At 40.2% G+C, this 19972-nt stretch overlaps 1 protein-coding gene across 2 annotated transcripts in view; it reads right to left on the bottom strand.

Annotated features, from left to right (window-relative positions):
• Mtfr1 (mitochondrial fission regulator 1) overlaps positions 1-19972 on the bottom strand; it is a 43463-nt gene that overhangs the window by 9971 nt on the left and 13520 nt on the right. For both annotated transcript variants that reach the window (XM_045144449.1, XM_045144448.1), the window contains exons 3-4: positions 18571-18669; positions 3472-3587 (exon numbers count right to left, since the gene is read on the bottom strand). In XM_045144449.1, coding sequence (XP_045000384.1) covers positions 3472-3587; positions 18571-18669 — 215 coding nt within the window. The remainder of the gene's footprint in view (positions 1-3471; positions 3588-18570; positions 18670-19972) is intronic.

Genomic DNA, 19972 nt, shown 5'->3' with positions numbered 1-19972 from the left:
AAAAAAAGAAAGGAACCTTCTTTAAACTGTGCTCAGCTAAAGGACTAGTTCTAGTTTCCCTTGTAATTTGGGGGGAACCACACTGGTAGGAAATTGCTGAATTGGTGTAGGCAGGAGGATCAGAAGTTTGAGGCCAGCCTGGGATAAAAACAAATAAATAAATAAAATAAAAAATAAAATGATAAAGGCTATTGTGGAAGCCAAAGGTAGAGATGGCAGAAAGTCTATGCTGGGTTCCTGATGACACTGTAGAGATTCTAACGGCTAGTCTAACGGCTAGAGTAGCTAGTCTCTGGAAATAAAAACAAGTTTCAACCTTGTTTAAGTCACCATTTGTATAGGCTTGTCTACTATAGAAATCAACTTTATTTTTCATTTTTGGGAGACACAGAATCACTGTGCAGCTCCAGCCGGCCTGAAGCTCACTATGGAACTCAAACTGAGCCTCAAACAGGATCCTTCTGCCTTTGCCTCTGAAGAACAGGGAGTACAGGCAGTCAAAGTTATACCCAAATACTAAGAGCTTCAACATCATTAAACTCTGTTTAGTAGCCTGGCATGGTGACTCAGGCCTTTAATCAATTCTAGCACAAGGGGCCTGAGGTAAGAAATCATAGTGAGTTCAAGTCCAGCCTGGGATAGAGTGAGACCCTGACCCCAAAAAAGAAACAAGGACTGGGAAGACAGATCGGTAGTTAAAGGTACTTGCTTACAAAGCCTGCTAGCCTGGTTTCAATTCTCCAGTATCCATGTACAAAGTGGCACATGTGTCTGGAGTTCATTTGCAGTGGCAAGTGGCCCTGGTGTGCCCATACTTTCTCTACCATTTTCTCACATAAATATAATTTTTAAAATATTACATTTAGTTTTCCTTTAATTCAACATTGGTATTTTATTTTCGTTTAAGAACAACATAATTCTCCACTGTAATTGGCTTTTAATGGAATTTTTGGACTCTTTAACATATGGCATTAGAAACTCAATTTACCTGCTTTCCTTCAAATCTAAATTTTACTTCTTATCAAGTAACGTTTGCAAGTTGATTTTTTTTTCCTAATTTCTGAAATGAAAAGATCGCATTAATACAAATCTGCTTTTTCCTAGTCCTCAGCATACTTTGCAGCTATAACAACTTTGTTTTGGGATATTTGTGGTAAAGAGAAATGTTTGGATTGAAAAAGCCTAAATTACTGTTTCCTTTCTTAGCCTGACACTTGTTTAAAAGGAACATAAAGGGCTGGAGAGACAACTCAGCAGTTAAAGTGCTTGCCTACAAAGCCTATGGACCCAGGTTTGATTCCCCAGTATCCATGTAGAACCAGATACACAAAGTGCACATGTATCTGGAGTTCATTTGCCGTGGCTGGAGGCTTTGGCATGCCCATATTCATTCATTCATATTATCTCTCTTCCTCCCCCCCTTTGCAAATCAGTATCTCATGTATGTATGTATGTATGTATATATTAAAAAATGAATCAAATGACATTAAAGGCTGACGAGGGTATGGGAAAACATGAACCCTTCTCCATTGTTGGTGGGAATATAAACTAGCACAACCAATGTGGAAATCAAGTGGAGGTTCCTGAGACAATTAAAAATAAATTTACCATATGACCCAGCTATATCACTTCTTGGCATATATCCTAAATACTCTACTCAATAATATAGAAATACTTGGGGCTAGAGAAATGGCTTAGTGGTTAAGGTGTTTGCTTGCCTGTGAAGCCTAAGGACTCAGGCCCAATTCCCCAGTACCCAACTAAGCCAGATGCACAAGGTGGCACATGTGCTACATGAGACCCTGTATCAAACAAAACAAAGAAAAATAAAAATGCAGCCAGGCATGGTGGCACATGCCTTTAATCCCAGCAGACGTAGGAGGATCTCCATGACTTTGAGGCCACCCTGAGACTACACAGTGAATTCCAGGTCAGCCTGAGTTAAAGTGAGACCCTACCTCGAAAAACCAAAGATAGCCAGAGAGAGAGAGGGAGGGGGAGAGAGAAAGAAAGAAGGAAAGAAAGAGAAAAATGCTTGTACAGTATTTTAACAAAAAAGGATTAAGATTCTACATGTCCCTACAATGTCTATAGGTATTACCTTTCTATTTTCATTTCCAAGTCCCAATGGAAGGAACAGAGTAATTTACCAATTTTGTTTCTACTATGTGCCTTTAAGCTACCATACTTCAAAACAGAGCATTTGCTGAATGTAATATTAAAGTAACAGTACTGAAGTTGATTGTTATAGGCTATTAAACTCTGTGTATTAAATTGTTGCATCTTAATTATTTGTACAGATTATTGGTCTAATAACATAAAAAGAGAACAGCATCTGGAAAGTTATCTCATCCAATGTTCAGAGATAAATGGGTTAACCATTCTTCCCATTATTTCTACAGACAAATCCTTGTTTACAGTGAAATCTGAAGGAAATTCCAGTGTCACTTTTTCCAAGCTACTACATGAAGAGGATACTGAAGGCCATCACTACACAGCACACTGCGACATAAGGACTTTTTCGTTCACCAATTCTGGCACACTTTCAAAAATATCCCCAACAATCCAGTTTCACTTCTGTCCAGGATGCTGGGTGCCAATGGTTAAGGCATTTGCCTACAAAGCCAAAGGACCCAGGTTCAATTCCCCAGGACCCACGTTTGCCAGATGCACAAAGGGGCGCACATGTCTAGAGTTGGTTTTCAGTGGCTGGAGGCCCTGGCACACCCATTCTCTCTTTCCCTCTTTCTCTGTCAAATAAATAAATACAAATTTAAAAGGGGGGGGGGGCAGCATGAAACTTAAGGACCCAGGTTTGACTCCCTAGAACTCATGTAAGCCAGATGCACAGAATGACGCATGCATCTGGAGTACATTTGCAGTGGCTACAGGCCCTGGTGTGCCCATTCTCTATATTCTTCTTTCTCTCACTCAAAATAAGTATAATAAAAATAATTTAAAATAAATAAGGAAAAAAAAAAAAAAGAACAGGGTCAGGGTGGTGGTGCATGCCTTTAATCCCAGCTCTAGGGAGGCAGAGGTAGGAGGATCACTGTGAGTTCAAGGCCAGCCTGACACTACATAGTGAACTCCACGTCAGTCTGGGCTAGAGCAAGACCCTACCTCGAAAAACCAAAACGAAAAAAAAAAAAAAATCATAGCGTTACTATAGACCAAATATGGCTCTTTAAAGAATTATTTAAATACATCCTTTAAAATAACAGACATGGGCTGGAGAGACGGCTCAGTGGTTAAGGTGATGGTCTGTGAAGCCTTCGGACCCAGGTTCAATTCTCCAGTACACACATAAGCCAGATGCACAAGGTGACACATACATCTGGAGTTTATTTGTTATGGCTAGAGGCGCTCACATGCACATTCTCTCTCTTGATCTGCCTCTTTCTTCCTCCCCCTCTCCCCCTCAAAAAAAACAAAAAAATCATCTCAGCTCTGCCAGCCTTCCACACCAACCTCAGTCTTGTTGAGCACTGTCCTTCTTCTGCAGCTACCCATCCAACATCAGCAAAAGACGCCACTGCATCCTCCCCTTGGGGACTGGGACTCCATTCTGTTGCATTGTTAGTAAGCTGTAAGTTACAAAAGAAACAAAGTCCTTGTCTGTCACCAAAATATTCAAAGTAATACTTTTTTACTCATTTAAAAAGATATTGGTCAGCCAGGCATGGTGGTGCATGCCTTTAATCCTAGCACTCGGGAGGCAGAGGTAAGAGTATCGCTGTGAGTTCGAGGCCATCCTGAGACCACATAGTGAATTCCAGGTCAGCTTGAACTAGCGTGAGACTCTACCTCAAAAAAAAAAAAAAAGAAAAAAAGAAAAAAAAAAACACAATTTAACTTTATACCATTTCTACAAGTTTTTTTTTAAATTCCATTGATCCCTAATTTTGCTTTGTTTTGTTTCTGGAGGTAGGTAGGGTCTCACTCTAGACTACGCTAACCTGGAATTCACTCTATAGCTCCACGCTAGCCTCAAACTCACTGCAATGCTCCTACCTTAACCTCCTAATTGCTAAAATTAAAGGCATGTGCCCCATTCCCAACTTTCAATTTTTTTTCTTACTTTCTTTCTTTCTTTTCTTTTTTTGGTTTTTTTGAGGTAGGGTCTCACTCTAGCCCAGGCTGACCTGGAATTCACTACAAACTCTCAGGGTGGCCTCGTACTCACGCAGCGATTCTCCTCTCTCTGTGTCCCGAGTGCTGGGATTAAAGGCGTACGCCACCACACCTGGCTTTGATTCTGAGCATTCAAAACTACTGTTTTTGGACTGAAAAGATGGCTCAGCAGTTAAAGGCACTTGCTTGCAAGGCCTGCTGGTCAGTTTCCATTCCCCATTATCCATACAAAGCCAGATGCATAAAGTGTGGAACAAAGTTCATTTGCAGCAAGAGGCCCTGAGATGTACCCATACTTTCACTTTCTCTTTTTCTCTCTGTCCCTAAATCCCTCTCCCTCAAATATATATATATATATATATATATATATGTATATCTCCCTTAAATAAATACACGCACACACACACATATAATTTTATTAAAAGAAAAAGAAAGAAAACACGGTCTTGGACTAGGGATGTGGCTCAGTGGTAGGACCCTTGCCTAGCATTCTTAAGGCCCTGGGTTCAACTGCAGAACTACAAAACAAACAACAAAAACATGAAGACACAACTGTTTTCTGAGAAGATTCAGTGGAGCAATAAGGGAAGGTACAAAGTTAGGAACAAATAAGTGACCAATTTGTGGTTAAGTGCATAACACTTTTAAAATGACTATAGCTAGATGTGGTGGGAGACTCCTTTAATCCCTGCACTCAGAGGCAGAGATAGGTAAGAGGATTGCTGTGAGTTTAAGGTCAGCCTGAGACTACATAGTGAATTCCAGGTCAGTCTAGGCTAGACAAAACCCTACCTTGAAAAAAGAAAAAAAGATTGCAATACTATAATGTTTGTGATTGTTAATCTTTATTGTCAGCTTCACTATATTTGGAAACATACTTCTGGGAATATGTGTGAGAGTATTTCCAGAGAATATTAAAAGAAGAGGAAATAAGAGGCACATTATATGGGCTGTGGTCAAAGAATAAAAAGAAAAAAAGGAAGCCAACTGTGGTGGTTTGAATAGGATAGGTGGCCCCCAATATGTTCAGTTGTTTGTTTGTAGTTTGCATCTGTAGCCATCTGCTGGAGGCAATGTCACTGGGTGATCTTAAGGTGTGGTGGTGGGTTTCAGACTTCAATCTAAAGATATGCAAAGTGTGCCTAGTTTGAGTTCCTGAAGTGTGCTGTGGCTTTTGACCTTTAGGCTTGTACTTCTTTCCCTCTGCTTGGACCTGTGAAGGCAGGCCAGCTTCTTCTGCCATTATGGAACTTCCCCTGGATCTGTAAGCTTCAATAAATATCCCTTCCTCCATAACGGTTCCTGGTCTGGAAGTTCATCTCAGTGAACCTGAAGCTGTCTGCTACAGAATTTGGTACCAGGAGTGGGGTGAGATGAACCTGAGTATGTGGATGTTGATCTTTTGGAACCTTTGTATTGGAGGAATAGGCACAGACTTGGTGCTTGCAACTGAAGATGTCTTCTGGAGTGGTAAGCCGAGTTTTATGAACTATTCTGATCAGAGTTTAGAATGCTAAGTGTAGATAACATTAAACTTCAAGGCTTGGTTTATGAGCTTTCTAAGGGGAAGGAAAGACTGCAGAGGACTTTGTTGGAACTGGGCTACTGGCATAAGGGCTGGCTGCATCCTGCTGCCCAGGCCCAGAGAGTTTGATCAAGGTTAAATTTGTAATGGACTGATGTGCTTGGCTAGAGATACTGGACTGAGAGGTTTAAGGTTTTTAAGCTGGAAAACCTCAAACAAATTAAAATTACAGGCACTGAAACTGGCTTTAAGTTACTAAATCTGCTACCGTCAAACACATTAGCAATCTTAAAGGAAGATGGTCCGGTTGCTTTGCCATAGAAGGATACCTGAGAAAAGACTATCATAGAAATACAAGCACTTTTGGAAAGAGTTGACTGGAGAAAGAACCTGCTTTTCAAGGTTATGATTTATTTTGTCTGTAAATTAAGAATATGGCTGTGTCCTGCAAAACCTGGTATTGGTTTCAGAAGCATGAAAAATGCGAGGAATAGTCGTAAATTGCACATGCTTCCAGGAGCTGCTGCTTTGATGTAGCATGAGGTAGGGCCTGCTGCCCTGATAGGCTAAAAGAGCCTTTGGGAAATGTGAGGAGTGGTCATGAATTGCACATGGTTCCAAGAGCTGCTGCTGAGACGCTGCATGAGGCAGGGCATGATGCCCTGATAGACTAAAAGAGCCTTTAGAAGATGGACCATGGTTTGCATGAAGACCTCAAGATGTTTTGGATATACCAGGACTATGCAAGGGCTACCATAGAGTGCACTGTTGGCCTGGGATGAAAATGTTCCCCTGCTACTCTGCCCAGCTAGAGGGATGAAATTGGAAAATCTGGAGACTGTCAGTCTCTGGTTATGTTGAACTTGAACTGCAGAAGTTTGGTGTGTGTTTGATGGTGGTTAAGTTTGCATTGTTTTAGTCTCTCCTTGCTGTGCCTTATACCAGTTAAAAATGTTTACTCTGTGCCTTTATATGTTAGAAATGTTTAACTTGTATGATTTTACAGGTCTTAATATCTTAAATTGGTCAAGACTGTGGGGACCTTTGAAAATGAACAGTGTACAATTTACAATGTGTGATGGCTATAAATCTATTGGGGGCCAGGGGCAGAATGTGGTGGTTTGAATAGAATAGGTGGCCCCCAATATATTCAGTTATTTGCAGTTTGTATCTGTAGCTACCTGCTGGAGGCAATGTCACTGGGTGATCTTAAGGTGTGGTGGTGGGTTTCAGATTTCAATCTAAAGATATGCAAAGTGTGCTGTGGCTTTTGACCTTTAGGCTTGTACTTCTTTCTCTCTGCTTGGACCTGTGAAGGCAGGAAAGCTTCTTCTGCCATTATGGAACTTCCCCTGGATCTGTAAACTTCAATAAATCTCCCTTCTTCTGTAACTGTGCCTCGTCTGGAAGTTCATCTCAGTGCACCTGAAGCTGTCTGCTACAACAACTAAACAGAAGCATTCACTCCTCCCTGCTTCCTGACTGTGGATCCAATGTCACAAATAACTGGCATGTCTTCCCAGCCATGAAAGACTGTACCCTCCAATCTTCCCTTCCTTAAGTGCTTTTCTCAGGCATTTGGTCACAGTAAGGAGAAAAGTAACTAACACAGTGTCAGTATAGTGTATTCTTGCTGTGCTTGGAGTATAGAAAATACATTTTTGGGCTGGATAGATGGCTTAGCGGTTAAGGGATTTTCCTACAAAGCCAAAGGACCCAGGTTCAATTCCCCAGGACCATAAGTCAGATGCACAAGGTGGCACATGTTTAGCCTAAGCTGGGCTTGAACTCTTTGTTTATTTGACCTCTTGATCCTTCTAACCTTGCCTCCTGAATACTGGATTACAGGTATGTGCCACCGTGGTTGGCCTTAAAAAAAAAAAGTCAATTTTTAGTGCTCATTTTATGAAGTAATACTATTCATATGTGCTTTTTCTCACATTACCTTGCAGCTGATATATTTAGTTAAATGTTTTATTAATAATGTTATTTAAAGATATTTTCAACTTTTTTTTTTATATTTTTGTTTTTTAAGGTAGGGTCATGCTCTAGCCTAGGCTGACCTAGAATTCACTATGTAGTATGGAACTCCCAGTGATCCTCCTATCTCTAACTCGTGATTACTGGGATAAAGGTGTGTGTTACCTTGAATAGTGAATTTTTTTTTTTTTCAAGTGGGACTGGAAGAGAGCAGGGTGGCACTTTGGAGACATAGTAGGAGGATCACCTTCAGTTTGAGGCCACCCTGTGACTACATAGGGAATTCCAGGACAGCCTGGGCTAGAGCAAGACCCTACCCCCAAAATGGGGGTGGGAGATGGCTTAGCGTTTAAAGCACTTGCCTGCAAAGCCTAAGGACCCAGGTGTGGTTCCCTAGAACCCATATCAACCAGATGTACAAGGTGGCGCATGTGTCTGGATTTCCCTTGCAGTGGGTGGAGGCCCTCCCTGATGTACCCATTCTCTCTCTACCTGATTCTTTCTCTCTCTCTCTCTCAAATAAATAAATAAATACCTTAAAATATTTTTTAAAGAGAGTTAAAAATACATTTAAACAATATAGGGGATGAGATATAGCTCTGCAGTCAAAAGCACTTCCTTTGCAAAGCCTGACATTACAGGTTCAATTCTCCAGTACCCACATAAGGCCAGATGCACAAAGTAGCACGTCTCACATTTTAAACAAATTAAACAATATACTTATTATTTATAAAATAACTTAAAACATGAGATCTTGTCTCAAAATATGTAATAATACAATCAAGCACCTTAAGTTATAACCTTTCAGAAAGGTAGGCAGCAGAGAAAGAAACAGCTGTATCATAGTACAAATTTGGGGCTGGAGACAGCTTAGCAGTTAAGGCACTAGCATGAGATCAGCCTAAGAACCAAGGTTCAATTCCCCAGTACCCATGTAAGCCTACATGCATCTGGAGTTTATTTGCAGCGGTTAAAGGCCCTTAAGTGCCCATTCTCTCTCTATCTGCCTCTTTCTCTCTCTAAGTAAATAAATTTTATAAAGTGAAAATTCAAGGGCTGGAGACATTGCTCATTGGTTAAAGGCACTTGCTTGCAAACCAAGGTTCAATTCTCCAGCACCCATGTAAAGCCAGTTGCACAAAGTGGCACATACATCAGGCCCTGGTGTGCCCATACTCACTGCCTCTCTGACTCAAATGAATTATAAATAGCTTTAAAAAAAGCCGGGCATGGTGGCATATGCTTTTAATTCCAGCACTTGGGAGGCAGAGAGAGGAGGATCACTGGGAGTTCAAGGCCAGGTGAGACTACATAGTGAATTACAAGTCAACTTGCGCTACAGCGAGACCCCACCTCAAAAGACAAAACAAAACAAAGCAAATTAAAAAAAAAAGAACTGGCTATAAAAAAAAGAAAGCTAATGATGAGGGCTGGTGAGATGGCTTAGCAGTTAAGGCGCTTGCCTACAAAGCCTAAGGACCAGGTTCAGTTACCTAGTACCCACATAGGCCAGATTCACAAGGTGCCACATACATCGTTTGCAATAGCTACATGCCCCAGCATGCCCATTCTTTCTCCCTCTCTCTCTCCCCCCTTCTCTCTCTCCGCACCTATTTTCTCTTTTGTCTTTGTCAAATAAAAAAAATATCTTTAAAAATAATCAATAATCAATGATGAAAATAAAAATTTTTCAAATAAATTGGGTGTGGTGGTAAACACCTTTAATCCCAGCACTCAGGAGGCAGAGGTAGGAGGATCGCCATGTGCCCAAGGCCAGTCTGGGACTACAGAATGAATATCAGATCAGCCTGGGCTAGAGTGAGATGATGTCTCAAAAAAAATAAAATAAAATCTGGGGACTTGGCATATAGCTCAGTGTTGACACACAACACCAACACCAACACCAACACAACACAATACATGGACACACAGATGTGGGTGATGAGGATCTAAACTCAAGTCCTCATATTTGCTTGACAAGCAATAGCTTTGCCAACTGAGCCATTTCTTCAGTCTCATAGTCTGTGACCTTATATCAACATCAATTATGCTGAGAAACAACCATATATAGCACATGCTTGGTGGAGTGAAAATAGTAATGATGCTGTTTGGATTTGTCTCTACCATCTCTACTTGACACCTTCCCAGAACTCTGCTCTTCCATTTAAATCAATTTAATCAAGACAAAATAAGCCTGACCAAAAGGAAAATTTTAAAGGCCATTTCAGTTGTTGCTGAGGTGAACTTACTGGGTGACATAATGGGAAAAGCAATTCCAGGACAATTCACTTAGGAAAGTGCAAGTCAAGATGAAGTCAGCGCTGGCAAGAACAAATGACAGCAAGTCCTTCAAGTGATTTAGACACTGCTACTAACATGCAGGAATGATGGAAACAAATCTGAAAAAAGGAGGACTTACTGATGATTCCTAGGTCCTGTCCTGTTATAGCTACTGTTAGTAGAAAAGATAAAGGGAAAGACAGAAAATTTAGAGCAGCATTGTATTATAATGGTTTTAAGTTCACTTTGACATATGAAAAAAATTAAATAAACCCCAAATTCAATTACTAAGAAATATTACTTGTGTAATTTTAAATTTTCTGATAATGTAATACTATCTCAAAGAAATAGACTCAGTTAACAAAATCCTTAGATAATACAGTAGTCATTCAGTATTCATAGGACTGGTTTAAAGAACACCTCCCCATCCTATTCATACCAAAATATGTAATACTCAAATGTCTTGTAATAAACTGGCCTATCGTATTTAAAGTATTTACATATAACCTTCACAAATGCTCTCATATACTTTAAATCACCTTGATTATTCATAATATGTAACAATATAAATACTATTATTTAAGAAGTGATAAAAGACAGGCATGTTGCCAGGCATGATGCCACACACCTTTAATTCCAGCACTCAGGAGGCCAAGGTAGGAGGATCACTGAGAGTTTGAGACCAGCCTGCCTTCCAGCTCAGCCTGGACTAGAGTGAAACCCCACCAGAAGGCCCCTCCCCTAAAAAAGGAAAAAAACATATGAAACAAAAGAGGGAGAAAGAAGTAACATAAAAATGTCCAGCATGCGCAATACAAATTTAAGTTTGTCAAATAGCCCCGATCCTTCCATGACTCAGAGGGTCAAGTGAAAAACACACAATAGTTGGAATATTTAGAGTAATATTAAAAGAACTAATACCCTCATATAGCTTCTCACAAAACAAACTGATGGTATTATTTGCAAAAAAGGTAAAATAGTAAATAACTCACTTTATTTAGTCATCCCCTCTCTACTATAGCCAAGTATAAAACATGTATTCTAAAAGACACAGAGGGCTGGAGAGAAGGCTTAGGTTAAGGCACGTGCCTACAAAGCCTGAGGACCTAGGTTTGATTCCCCAGTACCCATGTAAGCCAGATACACAAGGTGGTGCATGTGTCTGGAACTAGTTGCAGTGGCTAATGGCCCTGGCGTGCCCATTCCCAATCTCTCTTATCTACCTCTTTCTTTCTCTCAAATAAATAATTGAATTAAAATTAAAAACAAAAGAACAGCAGCCTCAAAGGCAGAATGATCAGTCAAAAGTCACCTCATACTTAGCCAATTAATGGCTCTGAACAAAATGATCTCTTTTCAAAAACAAATTTAGTTATTGATTGGGAGAGGGTGAAGCTCAGCAGTACAGAGAACAACTGCTTGCTTAGTGAGGAGAATGAGGTTTGATCCCCTACAGTATTACTACTACAGCCACCATACTGTACAACAAATCTTGTGTGGCCACTTTTCTTTAGTTGAGCATTTATAAAAAGTTGTCATAGCAGATGTACACACCTTTACTCTCAGTTGAGACCAACCTGAACTAAAGGGTGAATTCCAGGTAAGTCTGGGCCATATTGAGACTCAATCTCAAAAGAAAGTTTCTAGTGGTTAAGATGGGCTCAGTAGTTAAAGATGCTTGCTGGCAAAGCCTGACTGCTCAGTTTCAGTTTCTCCAGTACCCATGTAAAGCCAGGTACACAAAGACCACATCCATCTAGAGTTCTTTACAATGGCAAGAGGCCCTGGGGCACCCATTCTCTAGTATGCATTCATTCATTTATTTGTTCTCTCCTCCTTCTTTCTTTTCCCTATAAAATTTTTAGGCTTCTAAAAATAGCATACCTAAAATGAAGCAGGTGGAAGGAGGGAAAGGTGAGAGACCAGAGAGCTAAAAGGGAGGAAAATGTATTCCTCAAAATAACCTTAGGGCACTTAGCACTCTACCTGAGGACAATTTTTTAAAGATTTTTCTTTTTGTTTGTTTGTTTGTTTTTAGATTCTTTGAGGTAGGCTCTCACTTTAGCCCAGGTTATCCTAGAGAATTCTCTGCATTCCCAGGCTGACCTCAAACTCACAGTGATCTTCTACTTTTGCCTCCCCAGTGCTGGGATTAAAGGTGTGCACCACCAAGCCCTACTGACAAATTTTTAAGAGATAACTCCTGAGTAGAAATAAAATGGCCCTAAATATTTTTATTTTTTGTTTGTTTGTTTTTCAAGGTAGGGTGTCACTGTAGCCCAGGCTGACCTGTAATTCTCTATGGAGTCTCAGGGTGGCCTCGAACTCACGGCAATCCTCCTACCTCTGCCTCCTGAGTGCTGGGATTAAAGGCATGCGCCACCACACCCGGCCACAAATATTTTTAGTTACTGTGTTACATTATTTAAGCCACTGTTCCATGCTGACAAATTTATAAAACATAATAGTTGTGGATGGGTTTGGTTACTACTTTCAGGGCCATTTTATCACTAAAAATAACAAGAAAAAATATTATGTGCAGTATGACATCACACGCCAGCATATTCCAGATTATCAAATAATTGAAAACAGAATAAAGTATAAATTTTAATATTGAAATATTATTCTTAATTGGTTTATTTTTTGTTTTTTTCTTTTTTTCTGAGGTAACGTCTCACAATAGCCCAGGCTGACTTGAAATTCACTATATAGTCTTAGGGTGGATTCAAACACACAGCGATATTCCTACCTCTGCCTCCAAGGGCTGGGATTAAAGGCATGCGCCACCGTGCCCAACAATTTTTTGTAATTTATTTGTTTATTTATGATAAAGAGAGACAGATAGAAAGAATGGGCATGACAGGGCCTCCAGCCAGGACAAATGAACTCCAGATGTGTGTGCATCCTTGCGCATCTGACTTTACAATGGGTACTGGGAAATAGATTTGAATCTGGGTCCTCAAGCTTCACAGATAAGCATCTAATCCCTAAACCATCTCTCCAGCCTTTAAATATTCCTTAAATTAGTATTTCCCTCTAGAGGTTAAGCTCAGATAGCTGAAATACTATACCACACAGGGTCTTCAACCTCACTTACTCGTAACAATTCAAGCAGTACTCCTATCTTGCTCTGTAGCCTATGCAAAAACTATTCTCCACACACATTATCCCCCAAACTCCTTTCTTCTCATGACCTCTACAGAGTCTGGTCTCAATAGTCCTTTGTTGTAATTCCTCAGAAAAGTCTTCCTCCCCAGTACTACAATTCTCCCCAATTCTCTACTACATTTTCCTACCTGGCATTTATTACAAAGTGGAATTGTCTGTTTATTTGTAAATTGTTTGGATCTTACCCGCTGAATATCAACATTTAGCAAAAAGTACAGCTTGAATTTATTTTATTTTATTGGAATTATTTTAAAAGGGGGGGGGGCTGGAAAGATTGCTTAGTGGTTAAGGCACTTGCCTGCAAAGCAAAGGACCACAGTTTGATTCCCAAGGACCCACATAAACCAATGCACGAGGGGGTGTACACATCCCGAGTTTTTTTTGCAGTGGCTGGAAGACCTGGCATGCCCATTCTCTTTCTCTACCTGTCTATTTCTATCTCTCTCTCAAATAAATAAGTAAAAATTATTTTTTTAAGTTAGTGGCCAGCATGGTGCTGACTCATCCTAACAGACAACACCAGTATCAGAGAGACTATAGAGCTACTCCTGGGTCCCTAAGTCTCCTTTGGAGCACCATTAGTGACCTCCAAAATTAATCCTTGATTAAATTTTGGCTGTTTGGTCTTAAACTCTCAGAGAGAAATATATAACCAAAGATAAAGGGATACCTCAAATATATGAACAGCCTATTAAGTAACACAAGAACTTTCCAAGAGGGGAAACAAACAAGGCCTTAAGACATGTTGTCCCCATCTCTAATAGTTCTAATTCTATAATAAAGAAAAGCAACCACAGATGTCAAAAGGGCTATTTTCAAATCTAAAATATATATGGATGACTCTGACCAAGGGTGACTTAATTCAAAAGACTTCCTTATACTAGGAACTAACTTGTGCCAGGACATACTTAAATAAATCTTGAGACCAAAAATACATTTCTACAGCCTTTCATGGCACCCAATAGCTCTACAGTACCAACTTTTGGCCCTGGCTAACACCCAGGACAAATTTTAAAAAGTATAAAATATGGTACATTCACAATTATCAAAGTTAAATTTTGTGTATATATTCCTGAGAACTCTGCTAAAATCTAATCTGTTTTACAAGCTATATAGAAATAGATTCAGGCCATGTCAAATACTACTGTGCCATTCAATGGAGGAAACTCTCAGCCAGCTCATGTTCAGATGGTCCTGAGACAATCTAGTTCCATCTACCTGGGTTCCCTCGAATGTTCCCCAAGGCCTAGAAGTCCACCATAAGGATAACCCTGAAGGCAACCAGATTGCTGTGTGCTCACTCCTCATTAAGTCCTTACTTTTTACTCTTTCTCCCCAACATGTTCTTCCAAGACTATCTTCTTGCACTCTATCCATACACTTTTGGGGTCCTTTAGAATAGTTCCCTTCTCTGGGAGAGACTCTCCAACTGCCACAACTATGTGCCCCATTCAGCCGGAAATAGTTCATGATCTGTAACAGCAGTTAAGAGTATCTTCTCATGAGAGGGTGGGTATAGTTAGGGTGACTGGACCCCTGAAGGTTAAAAAAAACAAGGTTGGAAAGTTTGCACTTGATATTGATATAAATCAAAGATAATCTGACTTCTTATCTCTTGCCTACTTCCCAAAGCCTGCTTTTCCACAAACCTGGACCCTTCTTGGGAGGGAGGTCTTTCATAGGATTTAAATATTGTGGTTGGTCAAATTCAGGGAAGTTGATGTCAGGGCTAGTCTTTTCCTGAGATGATCCCTAGTCCTAACTAACCAGCTAGCTGTCCCTCTAGTTCACCTAAACCAGAAAGCTGACCACCACCATAAGGTTATAAATACCTCTGCAAGGGGAAGACAGCATCTGTGACTACTTGGGAACTTCCACCTATGGATAAGTTTTTCCCTTGGCCCTTACTCTCCATATGGATTCCTTTATCCCCTTCCAGCTTCCCACATGGCAGGAGCTCCTTCAATTTATTTTCTTTTCTTTCCACGCTATTTTCCCCCGGGTCCTATACATGGGATCTCTAGCATGTGGATACTCTATACTTCCCTCAATAAATATAATAATTTAATAGTAAAAAAGTTGGGCCATTATTTTTCTGTACATGACCAATTTACTTCTAGATTGGTGGCTTAACTTTAGTGGAAATGTGATTTCTTACTTATTCTGTTTTAGAACATTCCCTTCTACCTACCACCAATTCAAAAACATTCTTGACATTCAAAAAAAAAAAAAAAGGCTAGAGTAAGATTACCAGAGAGAAAAAGGAAGTCCAGGTTAAATTTCCCAAGAGCCTGTCAGTTACAGAGTTGGGATTCAAACCACTCCATCACCCTGTGGGGCTCCAACCCAGGTTATTCTAAATTCTCTATACCTGTTATTACTTTAGGGTATACAGCTTGGGTTTTTTCTTAAATGTAGTTTTAAAACCTCCTCAATCTCTTCCCCTCTGGTGTAGGGGCTTGTTATTTTGAGACAGGGTGTCACTATGTAGAACTCACCCTAGCTTCAAAGTCTTTCTATCTCACCTCTGAAATGCTGGGTTACAGAAGTGTGCCACTACACTCAACATTCCCTGCTTTTCAAAACTCACACAACATAAAATTCATGAAAGCACAACCTAAATTGTGCTCTAGAGCAGGGCATGGTGGCACATGCCTTAAGTCCCTGCACTCAGGAGGCAGAGGTGACGGTGCACTGGCACACCCATCCTCCCTCCCTCCCCTCTTCCTTTCCCTCTCTCAAATATTTTTTTTTTATTATTCTAAACTGTACCATCTATAGTTTTGAAGACCCTTTTTTTAATTTAGGACAGAATAATAGCAGATATAAAACACCTTATTAGCTAGTAACATACTCACTTTATTATTAATACTGAATTTGAAAATGTGTATCTGGAAACAAATGCCTCACTATAAACAAACGACTTTCTGGGGATGGTGACACAGCACTAAATAGCTGAGGCAGGAAGAGTTTGAGATCCAAGCCACCTGCATAACACAGCCAGACCTTAACCTGGGGGTGGGGGAAATTTTCCATTATATCTTCAAGTACATGACCCAAGTTTCTCATACCTGGTTCCATTTAGTCCCTTTCTTATACTAAATCCAATACTCTTAATTCTTTTCCACTTAACACCCTTTTCTGTGACAGACAGTAACACTGAGAAAGAGAATCTACTCAGGTAAATCTAGTGGCTGTAGCCCTTTGGCCCAAAGACTATCTATCATACAGATTAGAGGAAAATACTAGACATCTCCATGTCCTTTAACATGCTGTTATCTACTAAATACAAATGCTGAGCCAGTTTTCCTACAACTAAGTTACAAGATAGACGTTTCTTTCTATTTTATTGGGGGAGGGGAGGTGTTAGGTAGTAAGCCTAGGGTCTCCCATATGTTAGAAAAGAGCTCTTGGTGCACATGGTGGTGTATGTGTCTGGAGCTCATTTGCAGTGGTTAGAGGCCCTGGTGTGCCCATTCTCACTCATTTTCTCTCTCTCTCTCCCCCTGTGTCTCAAATAAATAAATAAATAAATAAATAAATAAAATCTTAAAAAATGAAAAAAAAAAAAGAGCTCTTGGGCTGTAGAGATGGCTGAGCGGTTAAGGTACTTGCCAAAAAAGAGCTTTACCATTGAGCTACCTCCTCAGCCACAGAGAAGAATTTTTTTTTTAATTATTTATTTATTTATTTGAGAGCGACAGACAGAGAAAGACAGATAGAGGGAGAGAGAAAGAGAGAACGGGCGCGCCAGGGCTTCCAGCCTCTACAAACGAACTCCAGACACGTGCAGCCCCTTGTGCATCTGGCTAACGTGGGACCTGGGGAACTGAGCCTCGAACCGGGGTCCTTAGGCTTCACAGGCAAGCGCTTACTGGCTAAGCCATCTCTCCAGCCCACAGAGAAGAAATTTTAATGGAACTAAGCAATGACACAAAAGTTATAAGTATTAGGTAATACAATAGTTATGTGAAAATAGGAGGCAAATAGAGCATGAACTTAAATCTGAGAAATGGTGCTTGAGACTACCACAAATTTCTCATTTTGATTTTTTTTTAAAGACTTAATCTATCTTTCTTTTTTTGTTGTTTGGTTTTTGAAGTAGGCTCTGGCTCAAGCCCAGGCTGACCTGGAATTCACTATGGAGTCTCAGGGTGGCCTTGAACTCACAGCAATCTTCCTACCTCTGCCTCCCAAGTGTGTGCCACCACGCCCGGCTTAAGCTTTATTTTCATTTACTTATTTGCATGTAGGGAGAGAGAGAGATAATGGATGCACTAGGGTCTCTAGCCACTGCAAAGGAATTCCAGATACATGTGCCACTTTGTATATCTGGCTTTACATGGGTACTGGGGAATCAAACTCAGGCTGTTAGGTTTTGTAGGCAAGAATCTTAACCACAGAGCCCTCTCTTCAGTCCCTCATTTTTTTTTTTTTTTTTTTTTTTTTTAACAAGCTTAGACTTTGGGAAAAAAAAAAAAATTCTTCAGGGCCAGAGAGATGACTTAGTGGTTAAGGTGCTTGCCGTGCCGGCAAAGCCAAAAATGCCAGGCTCCATTCCCCAGAAACCAATTAAGCCAGATGATGAGTCCTTCTGGATTTGTTTGTAGCAGCTGAAGGCCCTGGCGCATCCATTCTTGCTATGGAAAAAGCAACTTCTAGAGCATCTACACAGACCATTAAAAGCAAACAAGGGGCCAGGTGTGGTGGTACACACCTTTAATCCCAGAACTCAGGAGGCAGAGCAAGGAGGATCACAATGAGTTCAAGGCCAGCCTGAGACTACATAGTGAATTCCAGGTCAGCCTGAGCTAGTGAGACCCAAACAACATCAGAAAAAAAAAGGGGGGGACAGAGTTGCTATCTAAAGAAAATTTAACACTAGCCAGGCATAGTGGCACACGCTTTTAATCCCAGCACTTGGGAAGCAGAGGTAGGACTATCGCCATGAGTTTGAGGCCACCTTAAGACTAAATAGTGAATTCCAGGTCAGCCTGAGCTAGAGTGAAACCCTACCTCAGAAAACCAAAAAAGAAAAAAAGGATAATCTAACACTAAAGAAAATAACCACCAAAGTCTAGTTCAAGGTCACCTGGGAATTAACATTTGCTTAGTACTTGTAAGAAGGATAAATGTCTTAAGCACAGAGGAACTAAAATTAGACTCTGGTTGTTAATCCTCTCTGTGTTATTAACAGTGGCATCAATAGGGAAAAATAATCAAAAACAATGTAGTACTACTACTTTTTTTTTTGGTTTTTCAAAGTAGGGCTTCACTCTAGCCCAGGCTGACCCGGAATTCAGTATGTAGTCTCAGGGCAGCCTCAAACTCAGTGATACTCCTACTACCTCTGCCTCCTGAGTACTGGAAGAAAGGTGTGTGCCGCCATGCCTGGCCAATGTAGTACTTCTAAAACCATTTGCCTGTTTAGGTTTCTATAGCATAGATCAATATGAAAAGCTGAACCATATAAAACATAGTACCTGAAACTGAACTCGTGGGCACTGGATCAGAGACAAGTTAGTACCAATTTTCCTCACTATACTTCGAGATGAACCATACGGCTTTCCAGACCAAAGTACCTGGGAAGTAGAAGAAACCAAAAGTTTAATGAAGTTTGATAATAAAACATGCAGTACACCATTAACACAAAGCACTGGATCATTAAGTACATGACATGCTAATAAACAGTTACAGAATGCTCTTACTGTTATAGAAAATAAGCTAGTAAAGCTGGGCATGGTGGCGCACACCTTTAATCCCGGCACTCGGGAGGCAGAGGTAGGAGGATTCCTGTGAGTTCAAGGCCACTCTGAGACTACGTAGTGAATTCCAGGTCAGCCTGAGCTACAGTGAGACTCTACCTTGGAAAACCAAAAAGAAAACAAGCTAGTATTTTCTCAGTTCAAATTAAAGGGATGTAAAATAGCTGGGTATTAAGGTAATATTAAGGTAATAAAATTTTAGGTAAGGTATATAAGAATATAGAACTACTAGCAATTTTTAAATAAGACTATATTTAGAGTAAAATCTATTCTCAACAGGTTCTTATTATCTACAAAGGAAAACTATCTTACCTATTCTATATTTCTAGTTTTAATTTTTTTAAAGATTTTTATTTATTATTATTTAATTATTATTAATTTTATTTATTAGAGACAGGCAGAGGGGTGGAGGAGAGAAAGAGAGCGAGAATGGGCATGCCAGAGCCTCTAGCCACTGCAAACAAACTCCAGATTCATGTGCTACCATGTGCATCTGGCTTATGTGGGACCTGGAGAATCGAACTTGGATCCTTGGGCTTCACAGGCATGCACCTCAACCACTAAGCCATCTCTTGAGCCCAATTTTTTTTTTTTTTTTTTAATGTGGGGTCTTACTCTTACCCAGTATGACCTGGAACTCACTCTGTAGTCTGGGCTGGCCTTGAACGCATGATGATCTTTCCACCTCAGTCTGCAGTGCTATAATTAAAGGCTTGGACCATACCAAGTTAGTTTTAGAATATTAAGAACTTAAATTTTAGCCAGGCATGGTGGCTCACACCATGTCCAGCCTGGGCTAGTTATAGTTAGTTCAAGGTCAGGCTGGGCTACAGAGATCACTGCCTCAAAAGAAAAAGAAGAAATAAAATGTTTCAAAACAAAATCAAATTAGTATAAAATTTAGAATTCAATTTGTACCGTGGATGCTGTTTGCAAAAGGACATGGCTAAGGTTTAACGGGCTGAAATCCAGTCACACTGCAGCCTCTCTGTAATTTTTATAGTGCTAAATGAGTTAGTAGTGGTCACAATAAGGAAAATTTCTCTGTTGAAATAACAGACATAGGGCATTATGCAACGCTTAAAGCAAAAGCAGAGACAAACGCCCAAAACAAAACATA

The sequence above is a fragment of the Jaculus jaculus genome, chromosome 2 (assembly GCF_020740685.1).
Source record: "Jaculus jaculus isolate mJacJac1 chromosome 2, mJacJac1.mat.Y.cur, whole genome shotgun sequence".
NCBI classification, from domain to species: domain Eukaryota; kingdom Metazoa; phylum Chordata; class Mammalia; order Rodentia; family Dipodidae; genus Jaculus; species Jaculus jaculus.
The sequence above is the reverse complement of the archived record's forward strand: the minus strand, read 5'-3'. Positions and strand labels throughout refer to the sequence as shown.